Source organism: Acipenser ruthenus, chromosome 21 (assembly GCF_902713425.1).
Source record: "Acipenser ruthenus chromosome 21, fAciRut3.2 maternal haplotype, whole genome shotgun sequence".
Lineage (NCBI taxonomy): Eukaryota > Metazoa > Chordata > Actinopteri > Acipenseriformes > Acipenseridae > Acipenser > Acipenser ruthenus.
Window position 1 is genome coordinate 31268227 of NC_081209.1, and position 19919 is coordinate 31288145.

Sequence of the window (19919 nt, forward strand, 5' to 3'; positions counted from 1 at the left end):
GGTAGGAATTTTGGAAAATGCAGATGTACTGTGAAGACAATGCAAGGCAGTCTCAGACGGTTCATTTCATCACCCTGGGCATGAGGATAAACATATGAAAGCAACTGTGTGTGGTACTTAGAGCAACATTTAGTATCAGTTTGTAAAGCTCCGAGAGGTACGCGCCCCCCTCTGCGCTCTCTCTCTCTCTCTCGCTCACCTGTCCAGTTCCAGGTCACTCAGGGTGATGTTGGTCGAACCCATGAAATCGTCGGTGGTCAGGTCCCGGTCATACACCTGAATCCAGTGCAGGAGGGAAAAAATACTCAGAACAATGATTCATCAATACACTGATAAAATCGAAGGAAATTCAACACAGATAAACATCAATTCGACTTGTGATCATGCTGCCCCACACATCATAACACCATTGAAGAGGGACCAGCATTTCAAAGCCAGCACTTCCCCTGGGTTGCCGCATGTTAAACTGCAGCGGACGTTACCTTGATATACATTTTCTGGTCCAGGTTCCTAACTGGTACAGAAAACGATTCATTCCACTCTGGGTTGAGATTCTTGTACACAACTTTGCTCTTGTAAAGGGTTTTCCCGTCCAGTTTAAACTTGACATAGGGATCACTGGTGCCTGTGGAGGGGAGGAAAGGAGCAGGAATCATACAGTGAAATACATACGTACGTACCTACCTACGTACCTACACACATACATATACATATCTCTGAAAAGTTACATTTAACACGGCAGACATTGGAAAATAACTCAACACAGCTGAGTCGAGGGTATTTTTGTATGATATGTTTCCAGTTACTTATCCGAGAAAGAAACACATGTCTGTATGATACCTAACAGCCCAGGCTCAATGGCTGTGGCGGCATAGCTTTTTGGATGCTTGCATATCAAATAGGCAGTAGAGTTTGTATTGCGTCTTAAATTGATCACAGCAGAAAAAATAAAAATAAATACCCTGCTTTGCTCCATAGCACCTCCCTGCTGCATGCTCTTAGACAGTACAGGAAGGTACAGAACTGTGTCTCCACAGTGAACCCTGCTGGGTTAATTCACATCGTATCTCGTAATAACATTTTAAAAAGATACAGCGGGCTATAATATGAAAAGTCCTCTTGCCAGCAACAGGGCCAAAGTACAATGCCAATAAAACCAGAAGCAACCAGTGTCTAATCCCCTCTCCCCGCTAGCAGGACTCACTCACACTGGGGGCAGCTTCGTGTGCCCTTAGCCAAGCCGACTGCCTGAAAAGAAAACAGCCTCGCTTAATTTATACGGTCAGATAAAATGGTGGTAAAAGAGAAAAATGTAAAAAAAAAAAAAAAAAAAACACAGGGAGGCCTAAATCTGATCACAAAGACTCCATGGGGACCAGCTGTCAGGCTTGGCAGCTTTTTTTTCCCAAATAAAGATCTCCAAAAAGCAGCCAAGGCTTACACCAGTGCCTCCCAAGCTGGGCTTGACGTGGAAACCTCCAGGCAACTTGACAGCAAAATAATGTTTGAACTGTTCTATGGGTGAAGGGAGGCTGTGGCGTGACTAAGAACCTTAATGATTGGAATTGCAGAATGGCAGAGAAGGGGGGGGGGGGGGATGGGCAGAAGAAGAAGTGTTGCTTTTCAACACGCATAGCAGTGGATAGGGTCAGGCTTTGGCATGGCATTAATTGTTAGGCAAATAATTGAGACGCAGGAAGCATGCAGAGATTGCGAAACCTTGCCATCTTGTCAGGGAAAGTAACATCTTAACTATAGGGTGAGATTGGAAGGGAGGAGAGGGGAAGCTTTTGAAAGGAAATAAGAGGGAAATCAGCCAACTGCTGCTACATTGAAAAGAGGGTCTGAATGTATCAAATGAGATCCCCCAGCTAAAAAGCACATGTTTTAACAGCTTTGTTTCCATACGCTAGAAATCAAGACACACTCTCTAGTCCTCGGGTGCTTTTTAAAGACACACATTCTAGTCCGAGTTTCATACTTTTAACAAGCCACCTTCAGTGAAGTTTCAGAGGCTGTCCCAGTGTGGCTGCTCCACTGTGTCAGTCACTGACTCTCGATTGTACCCACATTTGATTTGCTTATGATGTATTCAGGGTTCACATTTTAACAAGAGAAAACAAACTGGCATCAATATAAAGTGGTGCCCACCTCAGTTTATTTCCACATCATTCCCAATGGTAGAGTGCTTTTCAGACCCTAATCTCCTGTTCACCTGACCCAGTCGAGCACTGCTGCACCGATCTCAAGAGATCTGAATGTATTGTTAACTGTTAATGTGTGCCAGATCTCCTCACAGACACACAACCAAAATATTTAAGACTGGCAATCTCTAGGTGTTGTTTTCACATACAGTATTACCGACTGGTGGGACCATTCACATTACAGGCTTCCGCCCTGTAATGTGAACATGAAGGTAACCAGCGCTGCAAGGTCTGCACGGGGACAAGAGTGGGATCAGAGTCTGGGAAGCTTGTTTTCTACTCAGGTTCCTAATGAAACATCTCCTGAATCTCAATGAAACGTCTCCTGAATCTCGCTGAACTGATATCGACCCGGGAGAGCAGACCTGCTGTGCACACTCCATGAGGGAGGTGATCCCAGGGACAGACAGGCAATCCATTCATCATTAATAAAGTGAGCAGAGCCTGTGCTTAACCAAGCGTGTCACCCGTCCACTACAAGAATAACTTTGTGAATCCCAGATGCATTGGAGGAGAATCACAGTGGGTTGTCACAAGATCCGCGGATTCAATTTCATCTGCTGTGTAACAACATAGTGAACAAGCAGAGGTTAGACACGGGCTAGCCCGTGAAAACAAAGAACAGCCAACAGCAAACAAACATCAAGCAGGGGCTGTACTGGTGAAAGACTAAGAAGTGCTTCCGAAAAACACAGCGTTCCACGTCCCCACGTTTTGCACATCTGTTTACATGATGTACCAGTCATTTTTCTTTTCACTGTAAGATCCTAGACAACATTTTACACTTCTAACTTTAAAGTCTGTTTCAAAGCTCTTTTCAAAATATCCGCTCTAGTGCACTGATAGTGTAAGGATTATTGCCCACATTGTCAAACAGATAACACAGCAATGACAATCCATGTACAGAACAGAGAAGCCACAGCACTTGCTGTTATTTTATTTTTTTTAATCTTCTGGCAGTGATTTAGAGGACAGATCTCAAACCATTTTGAAAAGAGCTTTGAAACAGACTTTAAAGTTAAAAGCGTAAAAAAGTTGTCAGGATATTAACATGAAAAGAAAAACTACAGATAAAGTATTTAAACAGTTGTAGCAACATGTGGGGAAGTATAACGCTATGTTTCTCAGAACCCCGCTACTTCTCTTTAACCCTGAGGAAGCATTTGCTTTCTCCCCAGTATTCATAATTGCAGTGATCCACACCCCTGGATAAATGCAAGGTCTGAATAAAGATGCACACACGTCTGTAAGCGTGTGCATACAGAGTGAATGGAGCTCATGCAAGTGCACCACAGAAACGCGTCCCACTAGTAACCTGGAACCAATGCCACATCCTAGGCACAGTAAACAGTATCCTGACAGTGGAACTCACTGAGCTGCAAGCCCCTCAGCTGAAGAGCTTGTTTACCCAGCAAACCAGTCCCACGCATGTGCCAGACCGTGCGTTTACTCTGGATCGCTGAGCATCCTGCTGTGCTGAAAGGTACTGCAGGTTTGCACACAATTCTACAGCTATCCAAGGGCAAATCGAAAATGACAGAGTGGGAACAAACTCCACAGCAGAGAGAGACCTGAAACATGGGACTCTTAGCAGAGCAGGCTACATTGGAAGGCACTGAATGATGCGCTTGTGCCTTTATTATCACAAGATAGTGTTAAATAGCAGGTTCCATGCCTTAAAACAAATTCAAGAAGATTCAAATATTGCATTTGGATCCGACCACAAGCAAGCCCTTCGGGAATACTACGTAAACACTTTATTTAGCTAAATAAAACAATATTAAAACACTGGTAAACTTTCTGCTTGCCATTCTCAAAAGGACCACAAGATGTCTCTACCACAAAGAGTGAACATGTTTAAAAGGCCAAACCAGGAACCTCTGACTTATTAGTAAGTGTAGCCTAAGCAATGTGGGGATCTGGGATTGAATCCAGCTCACATTAACAACATTGCCAGTGTGATGTATCGAAGCTCCCAGGGCTGCTCGACCTTGCTCTGTTCCACCTAAATATACACAAGAGAAGAACACAAGCACGGAATCTGAAAATGAGAAGAGAAAAGCAATGCTCTCTGGGTACACCCCCAGACACACACAGGCTCTGGTGCAATACAGGAAACGCTGTGGGAGTGTTTGCTCTGGGATGACATGTTTGTGAGTGATTAGCTTGTTCTAGTTGTTCCAGACAAGGACGCCCAGTAAGCAAACACAATCCTTCCTTCAAATCCAAGCGAAACGTTATGCGCCAGACTGGTCCTGCATCACAACATTAACACACACACGATACACTAAACATGCCATGCCAATGTATGCAATGAAACAAGCACCCTGCATTGAATACAGCTGCATTATATTAGACAGTAACGTATTTGTGTTTTAGTTTTGTAAAATGAGCAGGTGTTTTCTTTCCCTCCTTTAACAAACTAGGAGTTATTTATTTTTTATCAGATGAGAGGTAACTCTTTTAAAATAAAGCCCCACTGAGGTGCAGGTCAAGAATGATCTTTAAATGAAACAAAGCAGACACACAAACTCACAGCACAACACTGGGGGCCTTTTCATCATGCGGTTATATCTTTGTATCACCAAGAGATGGCAGCATTTGTCAGTACCAATGAAAATTCAACAGCAATTGCTCATGCTTTGCCATAAATGTCAAATAAAAACTCACAACTCTTTAATCATGTGTACAGATGCACAGTCTCACAACATATGATAGGACACAGCCCCTCTGTAAACAGAAGCTTGTATAAGGTAGTTAGAGAATGGAATGTATACACTAATCTAATGAAGGGATATGCAAACGTGTAGGTGCACACCTGCCTAATATACAGGCACTCATCCACACAGTATACATCATCAAGGACAGGAATGAATTAGAGGCAGACCATTGGGACCCCTTTTCCCAGCCTAGACAGGGCTGTTGGAGGTCCCAGACTCCTCACTGGATATCCAATGTGCATTAAAAAGGCTCCAGAAAGGTTTGGGGCTTTCTTTCAATACAGGCCGTTGGGTTGCTTTAGACTCAGTTGTTGGGAGCCGTGCACATACAGTAAATGCATTTCGCCCACACACTGCACACACTGCTGACAATCCCAAGCTGCTTCGCATGCTGCCCCCCTCACTGTGCACTTTATATTTGCTATGCCAGTACAGGATCCACGCAGTGTACACAAACATTCACCTGGCTCTCTCGTCAATGGCAGCCTTTCAAAAGGGAGTTACTTCAACATAATTAGAAAGATCGCTTTCATTCAAGATGAGCAAACATTAGCACCACCCCTGCGCCTATAGCAAATAGGCAGATGGCTTAAATTAAATGAGAAGCCAGGTTTAAAAGAACAAATACACGCAAAATATAGGGACCTTTGATTTGTGTGCTTTTTATATATAGTGCTCCTTCACTATAACGCAGGTCTCGGGGGACACACAATATGAGCGTTATAACTGAACAGCGTTATAAACAGGGGAGGGGTGGGGGGCGCCGCGGGACACATAACAACACACATCCGACTAAAATACAAAATAAAATAACTATCTATAATGCACATATAGTGAAGCCAAAATGTAACTTTCTGTGAATTAACCTTGCATAAAGCACCATGTAATCAATGCTATATTTTTTACAAAAAAAAAAAAAAAAGTAACATTCCCATTGGATCATTTTAATTAGCAGTTTTTAAACTATAAATAGCCTCGGGAGTTCAGTTCGGAGCGACAGACAAGCAAACCAAGTGCGAGAAGGAGAGCGGGTAGGGCGAGGGGATGAGGGAATGGGCTCGCCCCAGGTTCGGCTGCCAGAGCGGGGCTGAAGCGTCTCGTCTCCCGGAGAAAGCTGCAGCTCCTCTCGCAGCGAAAAAGTAAATACATTAAAAAAGCTAACCATGTAATAGGCCTAATATTTATTCACTTTTAAAACGAATGCTGAATAAGATGTATGTGTTATCAAGTGCCAGCGCAGCTTTTCTTCAGTTCAGAAGAAAAGCTTTTCCCTTTTGATACAGCACACTGTATCAAAAGGGAGAGACAGAAACGGGTTAGACTGAGAAGTTGTTTACAGTTTGAACACTAGTAATGTATTTACTGTCAAAATATTGCATGAATCACTAGTATAGGGAACTGGGGGACATGCTGTAGGAGCATTATATCCGAGGCACGTTATAACCGAGAGCCTTATAGCGAGGAAGCACTGTATATAATCTGTGCAAAAGGCGCCCCATCTAGCAAACACCTTCTGTACTTTGGATAAAGTTTTCTTAAAGTCACTGGCTGATCTAGCTTGTGTTACACACACAACATATATGATTTCTGGATGTATTACACAATTAGATCTTCATATTGAATTTCCTGGCAGCACAGTGGGAGGAGCCAGATTCCTGTCAGGTAGGCTGGGGGTGATATATGAATTAGTGTGGAAATAAATTCTCCAGGGGCATGTCCTCACACTTGAGAACAGCACACACAATCACAGACTTCCGCAGCTCTATGACAGGATGAGGCCTGTGTTGACAGCACAGTATTCTGGCAGTGCAGTTCAACAGGGATCTCATGACTGATGCCACTTGGCTACTTCAGATAGGATTTTATCTTTTTTTTTTCTATATTTACAATTAAACTTTTTTAAATAAAAAGGATTATTCCAATTTGGCTAAATTGTTTTTTACTCTTAATTGTTCTATTTCTACAAACTAGCTTTTCATCTCAGTTTTTTTATTTTTTTATTTTACAATTAAAACCACATTTTCGTATTTTTGTATTTAATTTCTGTTTTATCAAATTCTGTATCAGACATTTTTTAATGTAATGGTTTAATTGTTCATTGTGTGTGTCAGTGTGTGTGTGTCTGTGTGTGTGTGCGTGTGTCAATGCGTGTGCATGTCAATGTGTGTATATGTGTCAGTGTGCATGTGTCAGTGTGTGCGTGTGTCAGTGTGCGTGTGTCAGTGTGCAGAGTGCTTTGGAATCCTTGTCATGAAAGCTGCTATACAGACTGTGGCTGTGAAGAGGACAAGGCTGTTGAGCTGGGACATTGATAAAGTGAGCTGTGGGTTTCTGGATGCCACACTAGAATCAGTCATGGCCCGGAATGGGTTAACCCAGTGCTCTCCTATAGACTCTGCAGCAAGAACAGCATCTCTCAGCACAGCAACTCATAATCATTGTGGTGGCGATCAGCAGTGACAACAGGAAACCGGAAGCACACAGCCCTTCAACAGCACTCTGAAGCAATGCAACGTTAGCCTTGATAAGCAGTGTGAACCCACAGGAGCGAACACATGTCACTGCAGCTCACCATCATCAGCCCCATTTATACAATACAGAGTAAGAACCAAGAATAACATCTGTATTCATTCCAAGGAGATTCAGCCTGCCCAGTGACCCGGACTGCTGTACTTTAAACCACATAACCATTCACCCCCAAGCCTTATCTTCTAACCCACAGAAAAACGGAATCATATTTCAAGTAAACAGTTACAACCACCAACAATTCAAATGCAAATGCACTTTACATTTACCACAGTAATAACAAAATAAACTGAGCAGTTAAGATATGTTCTGAGCTTGACTAGTTTGTTCAATTACCAGCACCCCACAGCTGAATTCAAAATGCCAAAGACTTTGAAACAGTTTGTTCAATTACCAGCACCCCACAGCTGAATTCAAAATGCCAGACATTGAAACAAACAGTTTGTCCAGCTTTACTTTGTTTCCACCCGCACTGCTGAAGACCGATTCACACGGAGCCACATTCGCAAAGTGTTTACTCCAGCCTTTAATTCATGCATATTATTTTTAAAAGAAGTGAAAACCCATGTTAATTTAGAGCAAAACTACCTTTCAAAAAGCAGGAGTTAGTTAAAGAATGGAGGAAACGCTCTGAGAGTTTAAAGTGATGGAGGAGCAGTTATCATGCCGGCTTACCTGAGCGATCCCGGATCACAAGGTTCCTTCCTTGCTTCAGATTAATGGTCAAGACGTACGAGACCCTGCTGGGTAGGACGGCCAGAGAATCAACCCTCTCGTCCAGCATCTACAGGGGAGCAGAGGTGCCATTAGTCAGGGTGGCTGGACTGCTACTGCACTTCCAGCCCTTATCATCCATGCGCTCGCTCTTTCTGTACTGTTTCCATGAGCATAATCTATGTTCCCTCTCACTGCCAACAGTCCCGGGACAGGTACTGTAGAGCATTCAGGTGACAAGAGAACGTCATGCAACTTCTGAAAATATCACCAATACAAATACTGAGTGTGGAAATAGAAAAAATAAGAATTGTGACTGATACAAAAAAGGAGTAGTTGGGTACATACAGTACACTAGAAACACAACAACAGTATTGTATTGAAATGATCTTAAAGCCGATGTCAAATGATCATTCCCGATATAAAACCAAAGAACAGCTCCCTTGTGTGATACTTACAGAATTAGCTGCAAAGAACTGGGAGGTCTGAGAGACGTCGAGCTCATTGTTTTCAAAGCGTTCCTGTAGAAACAGCAACACAGAGTGTACCTTTACTGGTTACTGACTGGACACACGATGGAATTCAGTAGAAGCTACCTTTCCACTGGTTTAGCCGAGCGCTGCACTGTAGTGTTTGCAGCAGATGTTCAGCACAGAGATCCTAACCAACCAAGGTATCGTGCCTCAAGAGCCACAAGCTAAACCAGTATTATGACTCATGACTTCTCTTATTAAAAAAAAAAAGAAAATGCATTCCACACAAGAACAGACTACCCATACCAAACAAAAGAATGCATTCGCCTTCATAAAGCAAAGCCGCGTGCATTAAAAAAGAATGCATTCGCCTTCATAAAGCAAAGTCGCGTGCATTAAAAAAGGATTGCATGAAGCTGCTTGTAAAACACAATGTATTTATCCATTTGAGCGTCTTGTTTCAGGGCTGTCCCGTCTCTTGCTGAGGTACGGTGTCTGGATGGGACGTCTTCACGTGGGTTTTGTCTTCCACTCCGACCACTTCTGTTTTTGTTGTTCATTTTTCGCTTGAGAAGTGGTGGAGGTGCTCCTTGCAAACTGTTTAGTTTTGTACTGTACTTTCTCTGCTAGTGCTATTGGCAGCCCATCATTGCCAGCAGTCACAACTTGCATGCCCTTACAAAGTACCAATGTGCCACAGAAACTTAGTAAAAAGAATCGGACGAGAATTTCTTCTGCAAGCCTTTTTTTTTTTTTGTGGTGTTTGTGGTGAGAGAACAGCTTCCGGAAATCTAGGTCACAGGAATAATGCAACAAAGATGCGACACGTTAATCAAGACACAGAGGTTGAACCGCCACTAAAACAGACTTACAGACAGACCTACATATTGTATAAAAGGATCCTAAAGCATTCCTCTGAGATCCTCAGACATGGACAGTCATATCAGCCAATGAGAAAGCTATTGCAGCGCAGCCTAGTGGCTACAGAGGCCCCTGCACAGTAACAAGGAGAGCAGCTCTGTCGGAGCCACGTTCAATCCCAAAAAATACAAAATACAAACTTTTGGCTGTGTCACCTGGCTTTAACTATCGAGCAGAGGCAAGATCAGCTCAAACACACAAAGAGAAGGTAGCAGGGGGAGCAGTACTGCAGGGAATAGATATCACATCAGAAAGCTGTACCTCACACAGTCAAGCATTGATGGAAAGAGGTCAAGCACATGATCCCAGTGCACCACAAAATGTACCCAGAGCTTTAACTGAAGAGATAAAAAAGAAAATACTTTGCACTATGCAAACCTAAAAGATAACTAATACTCCATATGGACCACTATGAAAGGTTAAGAATAAGACAATTATAATTATTTTTTATTATTTATTTTTGGATTAGTTTCAGAAAGGCACGGACGATGTTCGGAGTTTACATTTAAAACACATACCTCACTTAGCTCTTCAGTGATCTCCACCGTGGGCACTTCACCCTGTGCAGCAGCAGCAGCAGCAGCCGCCTCTGTAGTGCTGAACCGGTTTGACTCCTCTTCACTTTTAATCTCCCATACCAGTGTAGTGCGAGACAGGCCCTCCACTTCATCAACGCCCATCTGTGTCTGCAGAGAATCCATCGAGCCCCAAGCCTGGCTCTCCTCCGGCATGGACAGACGGTTCTTCTGATGCGTGGCAGCATGGTGGTTGTTTAGGGCTGTGTTTAGTGGCGAGGGTGTGGCATTGGAGGGGAGCGGGGCTGTCCTGTCTGTGCTGGCAGCGCCGCTGTGCAGCTGACGAAAGTCTGGGACCGAGGTACTCATCATCCTCTGGTCCAGAAATCGCTTCTTCCTGACCTCTGCTTTAATGCTGCCCTTCTTTATCTTTTTGATGCTCAAGTTGGAGAAGAGAGGCTTCGCCCTCTGTCGGAAAGAGGCCCAGGCGGTAGGCTTGCTGGGCTCCATTGTAAGCGGTGGATAAAGTGAGGAAAGTGCTCTGCGCTCGGTCAAAACGGCCTTTTCTTTTTGACTCTTATTTTAATGGAGCCTGCAGGGGGAATAAGAACACAAACATTAATGAGGTCTGCAAAATGCAGTGGTGTCAATGAGGTTAGGTGTAAGTACTATAACAAAAGAACAGGAATGTTCATGTAGGGAAGTAATCTGTGTCCTTATGTGCCATGTTCTTTACAGACGACATGTTTTACACTGAAAACAATTGTATTTATTATTATTATTATTATTATTATTATTATTATTTTAAATGAATGATTATCTCACCCGAGATAACTGCCTCAGAATGGAAGGCATGTCACACACCCCTTGCTCTAGGAAATCAGCTGCTTCTAATAACAGGTTTAGAAACAGCTTAGAGTACATGGCTCAAAGGGGAATTGGTGTTTCAGTTCCTCCTAGTCCGGTTCACACCTTCACAAAGTTCCCCTTTAAATATCTGTCAGAGCTGATAAAGCAAATCCCTCCAGGAATCAAAGAGCAGCCTTGTCTCCTCAGTGTTTCCAGGAAGTGCTCCAGTCAGATACGATCAAGGTAAATCTACTACAGCAAAATACAAGTAAAGAGGCCAAATAATGTGTGGCTTCACACTGTACTCAGGACAGCAAATGACAATACAGCCTTTTAACTTCACTGTGTTCAAATTCCCATTGTTCACTGAATCTCATGTGCAATGTCTGCAGTTCCTATAAGAAATGATAACACAGCCGTTTTACTTTACTGTGTTAAAATGCAGCGTATTTCACTGGCATGCTAACTGGCTGAGTCAACCTGTTTGAGGAATTAAAATACAGTTTGTGTGTGGGAGTCAGTGACTAGTGCAGGTACCGAGTGATGCTCTGGAGTAGGGATTAGTCTGTGTAGTCCTGCTGGTTCTGAAACTCCCAGCTGCTGGCTCCCTATACCCACAAGATTCTTATACTAGACTACTGTGATAATGAAGTCCTTAGCGAAAGCCATCACAACTGGTAGAAGGTGTTCTGTAGATGTGTAAAAATATAAGTGTGATATACATTCAGACAGCATCCATACCCTCTGAATCCTGTTTCAGGCATTTCTTATAGCCATGAGGGAGGATGTTTTTTTTTTTTTTTTTTTAATTTTATTTCTTTTTATTTTTGCACAAGCTACTGTACATGCATCAAAGCAATCTTGCAATGGAAGACATCTTTAATGTTTTGTAGTGCATCTCAAGGTAAGAGCAGGCTGGAACAGGATCCAGGATGTGTGATCAGCAATACACCACTCCTCCTGTCACCAGTGAATAAAAACACACACCCACACGGGGGTGCACACAATATACAACACAACACATACAACAATTCTCATTAGTGACAGAGGGACCACAGCCAACACTGGTTCTGTACTTCACTCCCCATGTCCTGCTCCCAGAACTAGCATGCTGAAACAGGATATTGAAATGCTCAGGGGAAATTCATCATGTCCCTGTACAACATAGCATTAGATAATATCATATTGCTAAATGGTAAATTGATCACATTGAAAGACTTCCAGTACTTGCATGAACATGCAGTGCAGGCAAAGATGAATCATTCCAAAGTTTATTCCAAGTGAACATGTTGTTTTCTGCTGCACAGGATGGCAGGTAATGGGGCTGCGCTGAAGTATTGTAGGTACTGTGGCAATTCACCAGTGCAACGCAAGTGTTGTGCTGCAGTTGTGCTTTAGTGAACGGTAACAAAAAACTAAATGCTGGCAAAATGTAGAAGGCATATCCCTTTAATATAATGAACGACACAACACTGTGCACTGTTCTACCAGAGAGATAAGAATTAAGTGCAGCCTTTTAATGCAAATGCTCAGATAAGCAGAAGATATGGGCTGTAATGTGGTTTTGGAAGGAAAGCGAGCACTAATTGCCCAAGTAAACAGCGATGGATCCACAGAAAACCCTGGCACTCTTTACAGTAACTCTGTATTAACCCTGCTCGTGTTTAGCCCTCAGTGGTGAGTTACTGACTGCCTTGGTAATTTCATTACATTCAGTTACAGGAGTGCCAGGCATGGCTTTATTTATCTTTACTGGTCCCCCGATACAGCTCTGGCAATGCCTTTGGGTTCAGGAAGGCGGTGGTTCATTAAAAGAACACATTTTCCCTTCCAACTTTAAAAGTGTTTACTGTAATTAGCATAGTGCCCAAGCTCCATTAATGTGTTTCACATTCTGTCTGTAAAATGCATTATCAAAACCTCCTTTTCTGACCTTCAGGCATTCAAATGGAAAGCAATGAAGACACCACCTCAAAACCGGCTGCTGATGAATAGTGGAGTAATGGGCAGAACACTGAGGATACCCTGTCTGGTATTCTTCTGCTTTCATCAGATCAAATTATATAATCTCCTTTTCTCTTTTGCATGTTCATTTCCTCTGGAAACATACAATTATTGCACAATTCAAGCAAGACAGTCCTACAAGACAGAATGGCACCACACCGCTATACCTAATCGAGGGAAAGTCACAGGCCACCTCCATAGCCAGCAGAACCCCTAGAAAAGTTGTATTTTCTCTTCAGGAATATTTGCTCGACACACACCGTGTACTGTAATCACAACCTCAGGTTAGCTGTGCAGTACGCTGCTCAACATGCACCGGATGGCAGGGTGTCATAATACTGAGCTGGATTGCACAACACATGGGAAGGCAATGCAGATTAAGGCAGGGATGAGCAGCGGACACTAACAGACTCTCAGTCATGCGGATTCTGGCACAGGCCCGTCAGTGGAGTGTCTCAAATGAACCAAAACTGCCTGTGGGAGTAACAAGAACTCTGTGGGTCCCAGTAAATCACAGGCCTTGATTCTCTACTGATGGCTTCCCCCATGACATAAGGAGTCAAAGTCAAGTATAAACACTGGTGTAAAAGACCTTGACATATCTGGCCCCGTGTTATATCCCTGGGGGCACAGTAGATCTGTTTAGGATCCCGTGTTATATCCCTGGGGGCACAGTAGATCTGTTTAGGATCCCGTGTTACACCCCTGGGGGCACAGTAGATCAGGATTCATTTCACACTCAAGTGGGATCATTCGGGCATCTTTCAGCATTCGCTTCAGAGCGAGAAATAATCTCCATAATGTATCAATGAATTTTGACAGCAGCCTGGAGGAGTCTAAGGACAGTCTAATCACATAGCTGTTCCGCTTCAAGAAATGATGGAATACACTTGGGTTTGAAACACAGGGTGCATCAGCTCCCATGTCTACAGTACAGGAATGAAAACAAGACTCCCATTGTACAGCAGTTTGATCCATTCCTGCTTTAATAAAACACACCTGAGCTTGTTACCTATATACTGTGGCTAACCAAGCTCATAACAACAGCTAGAATGGGTGAAACTGCTATACAAGTGGAGTCTTCTTCCAATCCTTTCAGTAACTATGTTGCCCAAGTGCTTCCATCAGCCTCCTTATCTGTACATTGAGCATATCCTACTGTATATCACAGACATCATCAATCTCCACCCCCTTTAGACATCCAGTCACAGGCAGGGTGTACATACATTGGGTACACACCCAAGAGCATGCAGTACAGAACTGTAAACACAACATCATGGAGACAGATCTGTACGTGTGTGTATTAGTGCAGGTCTGTCTGTCTGCATCTCAGCCACTTTTGGATAGTTCTATTGATACAAACCATACGACTGCGTATTCTCTGTACCAGTGCCAGTAAGAATTTGGAACAATCCTACAGTACAGTATTGGAAAGGTTTCCCAGTATACACTTGTATATTGTATGTATTGCTGGCAGTTCAATATTTTCGTAACTGATCTACAGTCACCGTGTACAAAATATTCCTGAAAGTGGTTCTCTTCTCAGCTGCTCTTTCTGTAAGCTGTAAGCCTTCACGTAGTCGTTGCATACTGTAACTGTGCAAAGATGCTCGGATTATCACTTCTATAGATGAGACGCTCCTCTTGTTTTTGTGCAGTTGACCCCTCACCCAGCACCCACGGGGTTAAAACCAAATTAAGAAATGCATGTCAAGAAATCTGGGGGTTAAGAAACACTCCCCCTCTCCTCCCGACAGCACTTTGAATATTTGCCTGAAACCACAGAACATTCCGTTTTCATTATAAAACCATCAAGCTGAGTAAAGCAAATGCCTGCACATGCCTGAGCTGCAGTCGACAATGTGAAGAAGACAACAACGCCCCAGTGTCTGGTGCCTAGCCTTGTGCCAGCTTAGGGCTAGCTGAGTTCAAGTCACAGAGTTTAGGATGGCTGAACAATCGTCATGAGTAACGACCCTACTACAGTCTTGGTGAAGCACTGATCTGCCAGCCCCTTACTTTATAAGACAGCCCGAGAGACCAACTTAGCAAGAGGATGAAGGAAAATCACTCCAGTACAACCTGTTTTGAGTTGAAGTTGTTGTTCAGATTCTACATTACCAGTATGTTGGCTCTGAAAAGCAGCTTCCCAACATTACATGCCAGCTCTTTGATGTATCTGTTTTGTCTTTAAAAGTGAACGAGGGCTCTTTGTCAATGGAAACAGCTGTGGTATTTATATCTCTCTGTCTTTGGAAGCACGTAACAGCCACCGCCATCCTTCCCAGAAAGAAATTGTTTTCAATCTAACAAGTGTGGAAGAACCCTGGACTGCAAACATCCTGTGTGAAACATCCCAGCACTGCTGCAGGAGGAGAGCCACTGTATGAACAGGAAATGGAAAATGACAAAAAACAAACCGCAATATTAAATCAGAACTAAAAGGAACAAACACACACAAGGCAAGGGGCCTGATTAATTACTCCACGAAAATCTCAAAATGGATTGTTTGTATACGACTGTAAGTCGCCCTGGATAAGGGTGTCTGCTAAGAAATAAATAAGAAGAAGAAGAAGAATTAGATTCTTAAATTGAACAGTCTTGTCAAACCCATCCAGGGAACCCCTCCAGCAGAGTGTTTAAGACAGTGTACATAGAAAAGAATGAATCAATATTGAATAAGAAAATAACATTAGCAATGCTCTGAAAACATACTGTACTATAGATACTGCATCATGCATGTTTTTGACAAACAAAACCTTAAATGTTTAAAACACCGGACAACATTTGAACATTTAAACATTGAATTAAGCTCTAAATTATTAACTCCCCTGGTCCAGGTTTGCTTATCAGAAGGAAAAACAACAACTTTCCAATTTTAGAAACTGAAGACTATCCTATTTCCTGCACTCAAAGACAGATTCTTAACTCCAGCTGTTAAATACAATTAGGAGCTCGAGACACTACAGAAACTGGGAATCACAAAGTCCCTTCGGGGCACACGGAGAGGCATTCAGTCAGCTCAGACTGGGACAAGGCATTCTTAGCAGTGCCTCTGACAGACCCCGATTAGCACTAGTATTGAATACGTTACCTGAAACAGCACCAGCGAGTTCAGGATCAGTGCTAATCGGGGGTCTGTCAAGCCAGCCACAGTGTTCAACAAGATTTACAATGATTTAATATACAAGTGTCTTTGTTTCACACAATTAAAACAATTGCAATGTTTACTGATCTTCTGCATTAGAACAACTAGTGGCAAAGACAACCTGTATGGGCCATGTGTATGAGACAGAGTCCCATTACAGTATCAGTGTTACCAAGCAGTGATATAATGAGGAGGGCCTTGTCATGGGAGGACATGCCAGTAATTAGGATGTTTACTGTACTTTAAACAAAACAGATAACTTAACCTGACAGTGAAGACATGGAATCACCAGTTCTGATCTTTCCAGGGGCGTTACTGGAGACACACAACTCATCAGCACGGGGAGTTTGGGTTTTTTTCAGAAAAAAAGCCAAACTACTTTAACACTCTGTAACTACAGAATGTGTCTGTTTGTTAATGGTAAAACATAAGGTGTAATCATAGCCTCCACCTTGAAGAGCAGATAAAAAGCATTCGCCTGGTTCAAATCGATAGCTAGCTACTGCAGGTGGAAACGAGTTTATTGGACCACTGGTCCACAGCTTCTGCAACAGATCTTATAAACCCAAGTGGCATTACGGGCTGAAACATACTGCAGGCTTTGAAACCCTTAACATGTCTGGTACAAAAAACCTTTCGGTCCTTTGCCTTGTTAAGAACGACTAACTTCCAGTGTCTGGCTAGGCATCGTGGTTCATGCAGCCCAATGCATTTCCACTCACCTGTGTCCACGCACGCCTCACCTTTATACCTAAATCAAAACGCGCACATCAAAGCAATGTAACAGCGCACCCATTGAAGCAAACAACGACCAAGGGAAGTCAGAGCCAACTACTTCCCACAGTGTTTGTGAAACTTTCCTTCATGCTCTGTCATTGATATTACGTGGACAAAAGTTGAAAGTAAATGAATAAATGTGTTTTATTTTGTTTATTTATTTTGAAACTAAAACGGAAAGCGCAGTCGCTAAAAAGCACTAATGAAAAAAAAGACCAAAAACACAGTAGCACACCTGACAATGCACGCATGCTGTATTACGTAGATGCAAAATATGTATTTTAGTTTATCAAGTTTCAAATGATACTAAATTTACGTTCTTACCCGTTTCTCGGATTGATTCATCCTCTTCAGACAGGTAATCCAGCTGCAAAACTTCAGTTTAATGCCGGTCAAAAGTATCTCAAACACTTTGCGTCGGTACACCCTCGACTGAAGACTTCCTCGTACACAGCGCACCAGGCTAAACGAGTCAGGGGCGGGACTACTCCAACGCAAGCACAGGAGAGGTTTATTATACCGACAGAAAAACGACAGGAACAGGTTTGACTATTGTCATTGTTATTATTGAAAACTTATCATAGTGGTCCCCCTTTACTGTAGAATTATAAATCATGCACACTCTTAATTGAATATAATAGCTATCAAACGGTGTTTGGGATTCATGTATACTGGGTACCCAGTGAGAAACCAGTTAAAGTGTATGCATTCCAGTTTCTAGTTCCAGTGACCATTTATTAAAAAAAAAAAAAAAAAAAACTTTGCCATGATCTTTTATTGCTGCACATACACTGCATTTGAAATCAAATCAAATAAACTTTAAAAGACTATAGCTTTACTGAAAGATCCTGAAAGTACAAGAAGCAGCAAGTGGCCCAGCTCTTAAAGGGTTAAAGTAAACACTGACCCAGCTGTTAGAGGGTAAACACTGACCCAGCTGTTAAAGGGTAAACACTGACCCAGATATTATCCTGAACGGGGAAGTAAGTGCAGAATAAACTGCCACACCCTAGCCTTCTAGTCGCCTTTATTCCCTTGCCTCCTTAAACAAAGCCCTCAGGCATTAGTTTGTTGCACCACAGGTATGCTGCTGGTTTACATGCAGGGAAGGTTGAAGTGGGTGAGTCAGACAGGGAGGTGAATCTGCATTCTAGGGGCAGTGGTTGTGTTTAAAAAAAAAAATACAAAATGCAGCTTGTAATGTTTGAAGTGCTCCCCTGATGGCTGTAAGAAGTCCATAGTTAGCTCCTGGGATATTTGACTGTAACCCTTTTTCATTGACGTGTTTAAGTCTTGGTTCTGTTTTTAAGGAGGTGGTGTTTTGTTCATCATTTGCTGTTTCTTCCTTTAATGTATTGAGTTCCATCTCGCTGCATCGCCGAGCGCCCCGATGTTTACGGTTGGTGTGCCGTTTATTTTATACGCTGTTGATGACTCACATCCTCTGTAATCTGCGGTGGTTGTGTCCAGAAGTGGCTCGACCTGTCCTTGCACTGTGCTCCTCTATCTGCTGCCATTGCCATTCTATCTGTGGATCTCAAGGAGGAACAGCAAGCTGTTTAAGCACTGCCCTGGAAAATGAACACTGAGACAAAGGGTTACTTGGTTTTAGACACACTCCCCCATCCATGGAGTATTACAGCTCAACCACATGAGGAATGTCCTTTAGTTTAGTGGACTACGTGATTGAATATAAGACTCCTATTGTAGAGCAGATTCACCCATGCCAGGTTTTTGCTACGAGACTCAGCGTATAGGTAACAAGCTCAGTTGTGTTTATTGTAATAAAACTAGGAATGGATCTAACTGCTATGCAATGGGAGTCTTATTTCCATGCCTGGACTGAACTGGGATTTAGAGTCAGATTAGAAAGTGACAATGAACACTGTGATCAACAGTGATTTGTTATTTCATTTAATTGAAATGAATGATGTATGCAGTCTAGTGAGCAGCTGGAAAGTTGTGTCACTGTATTCACTTACATGCCAGTAAGGATATTCAGAAAAGTCCATCTGATCAGATTGACTTTCTCATGGTGATCTCAGTGGTTCATAGTGTACAGTTTTGTCTGATCAGATTGACTTTCTCATGGTGATCTCAGTGTTTCAGAGCGTACAGTTTTGTCTGATCAGATTGACTTTCTCATGGTGATCTCAGTGGTTCAGAGTGTACAGTTTTGTCTGATCAGATTGACTTTCTCATGGTGATCTCAGTGGTTCAGAGTGTACAGTTTTGTCTGATCAGATTGACTTTCTCATGGTGATCTCAGTGGTTCAGAGTGTACAGTTTTGTCTGATCAGATTGACTTTCTCATGGTGATCTCAGTGGTTCAGAGTGTCTGGAGTTTTGTCTGATCAGATTGACTTTCTCATGGTGATCTCAGTGTTTCAGAGCGTACAGTTTTGTCTGATCAGATTGACTTTCTCATGGTGATCTCAGTGGTTCAGAGTGTCTGGAGTTTTGTCTGATCAGATTGACTTTCTCATGGTGATCTCAGTGTTTCAGAGCGTACAGTTTTGTCTGATCAGATTGACTTTCTCATGGTGATCTCAGTGGTTCAGAGTGTACAGTTTTGTCTGATCAGATTGACTTTCTCATGGTGATCTCAGTGTTTCAGAGCGTACAGTTTTGTCTGATCAGATTGACTTTCTCATGGTGATCTCAGTGGTTCAGCGTGTTGAGTTTTGTAGTTATAACATTGCGTTTGGAGCTACCCTGTATCTGGAAGAACCCTGTGCTTGTTGTGTATGATCACACAGCTGAATTATTTAGCTGAAAACAATCCAGTATACCCAACACAGGGCTGTGTTTATGAAAGTGCTTCCTTTATCGAGTCACATTTGCCCCCCCCCCCCCCCCCCCCTAATCCACAGCTCTTTGTAGGACAGATCCCTTCTTCTCATGCCAGTCTCAGGAGAGTACTCAGAGCTTTTCAACATTTACTGGCACAGGAACACACATGTCCTGCAAACTCTCATACCCAAACACTCACAGAAAATAAACAGTTCCTGATCTCCCGGACAAAGGGCGTACTTTATTTGAAAGCCTTTCAGATCGTTTGTTTGATG

At 42.7% G+C, this 19919-nt stretch overlaps 1 protein-coding gene across 4 annotated transcripts in view; it reads right to left on the minus strand.

Moving 5' to 3' along the window:
- LOC117428174 (multiple C2 and transmembrane domain-containing protein 2-like) overlaps window positions 1-17330 on the minus strand; it is a 44015-nt gene extending 26685 nt beyond the window's left edge. For all 4 annotated transcript variants that reach the window (XM_058995558.1, XM_058995560.1, XM_058995559.1 and 1 more), the window contains exons 1-6: window positions 17176-17330; window positions 10077-10665; window positions 8623-8685; window positions 8126-8234; window positions 483-625; window positions 200-276 (exon numbers count right to left, since the gene is read on the minus strand). In XM_058995558.1, the coding sequence (XP_058851541.1) occupies window positions 200-276; window positions 483-625; window positions 8126-8234; window positions 8623-8685; window positions 10077-10583 (899 nt within the window). In that variant the 5' untranslated portion in view covers window positions 10584-10665; window positions 17176-17330. The remainder of the gene's footprint in view (window positions 1-199; window positions 277-482; window positions 626-8125; window positions 8235-8622; window positions 8686-10076; window positions 10666-17175) is intronic.
- Between the last annotated feature and the right edge of the window lie 2589 nt (window positions 17331-19919).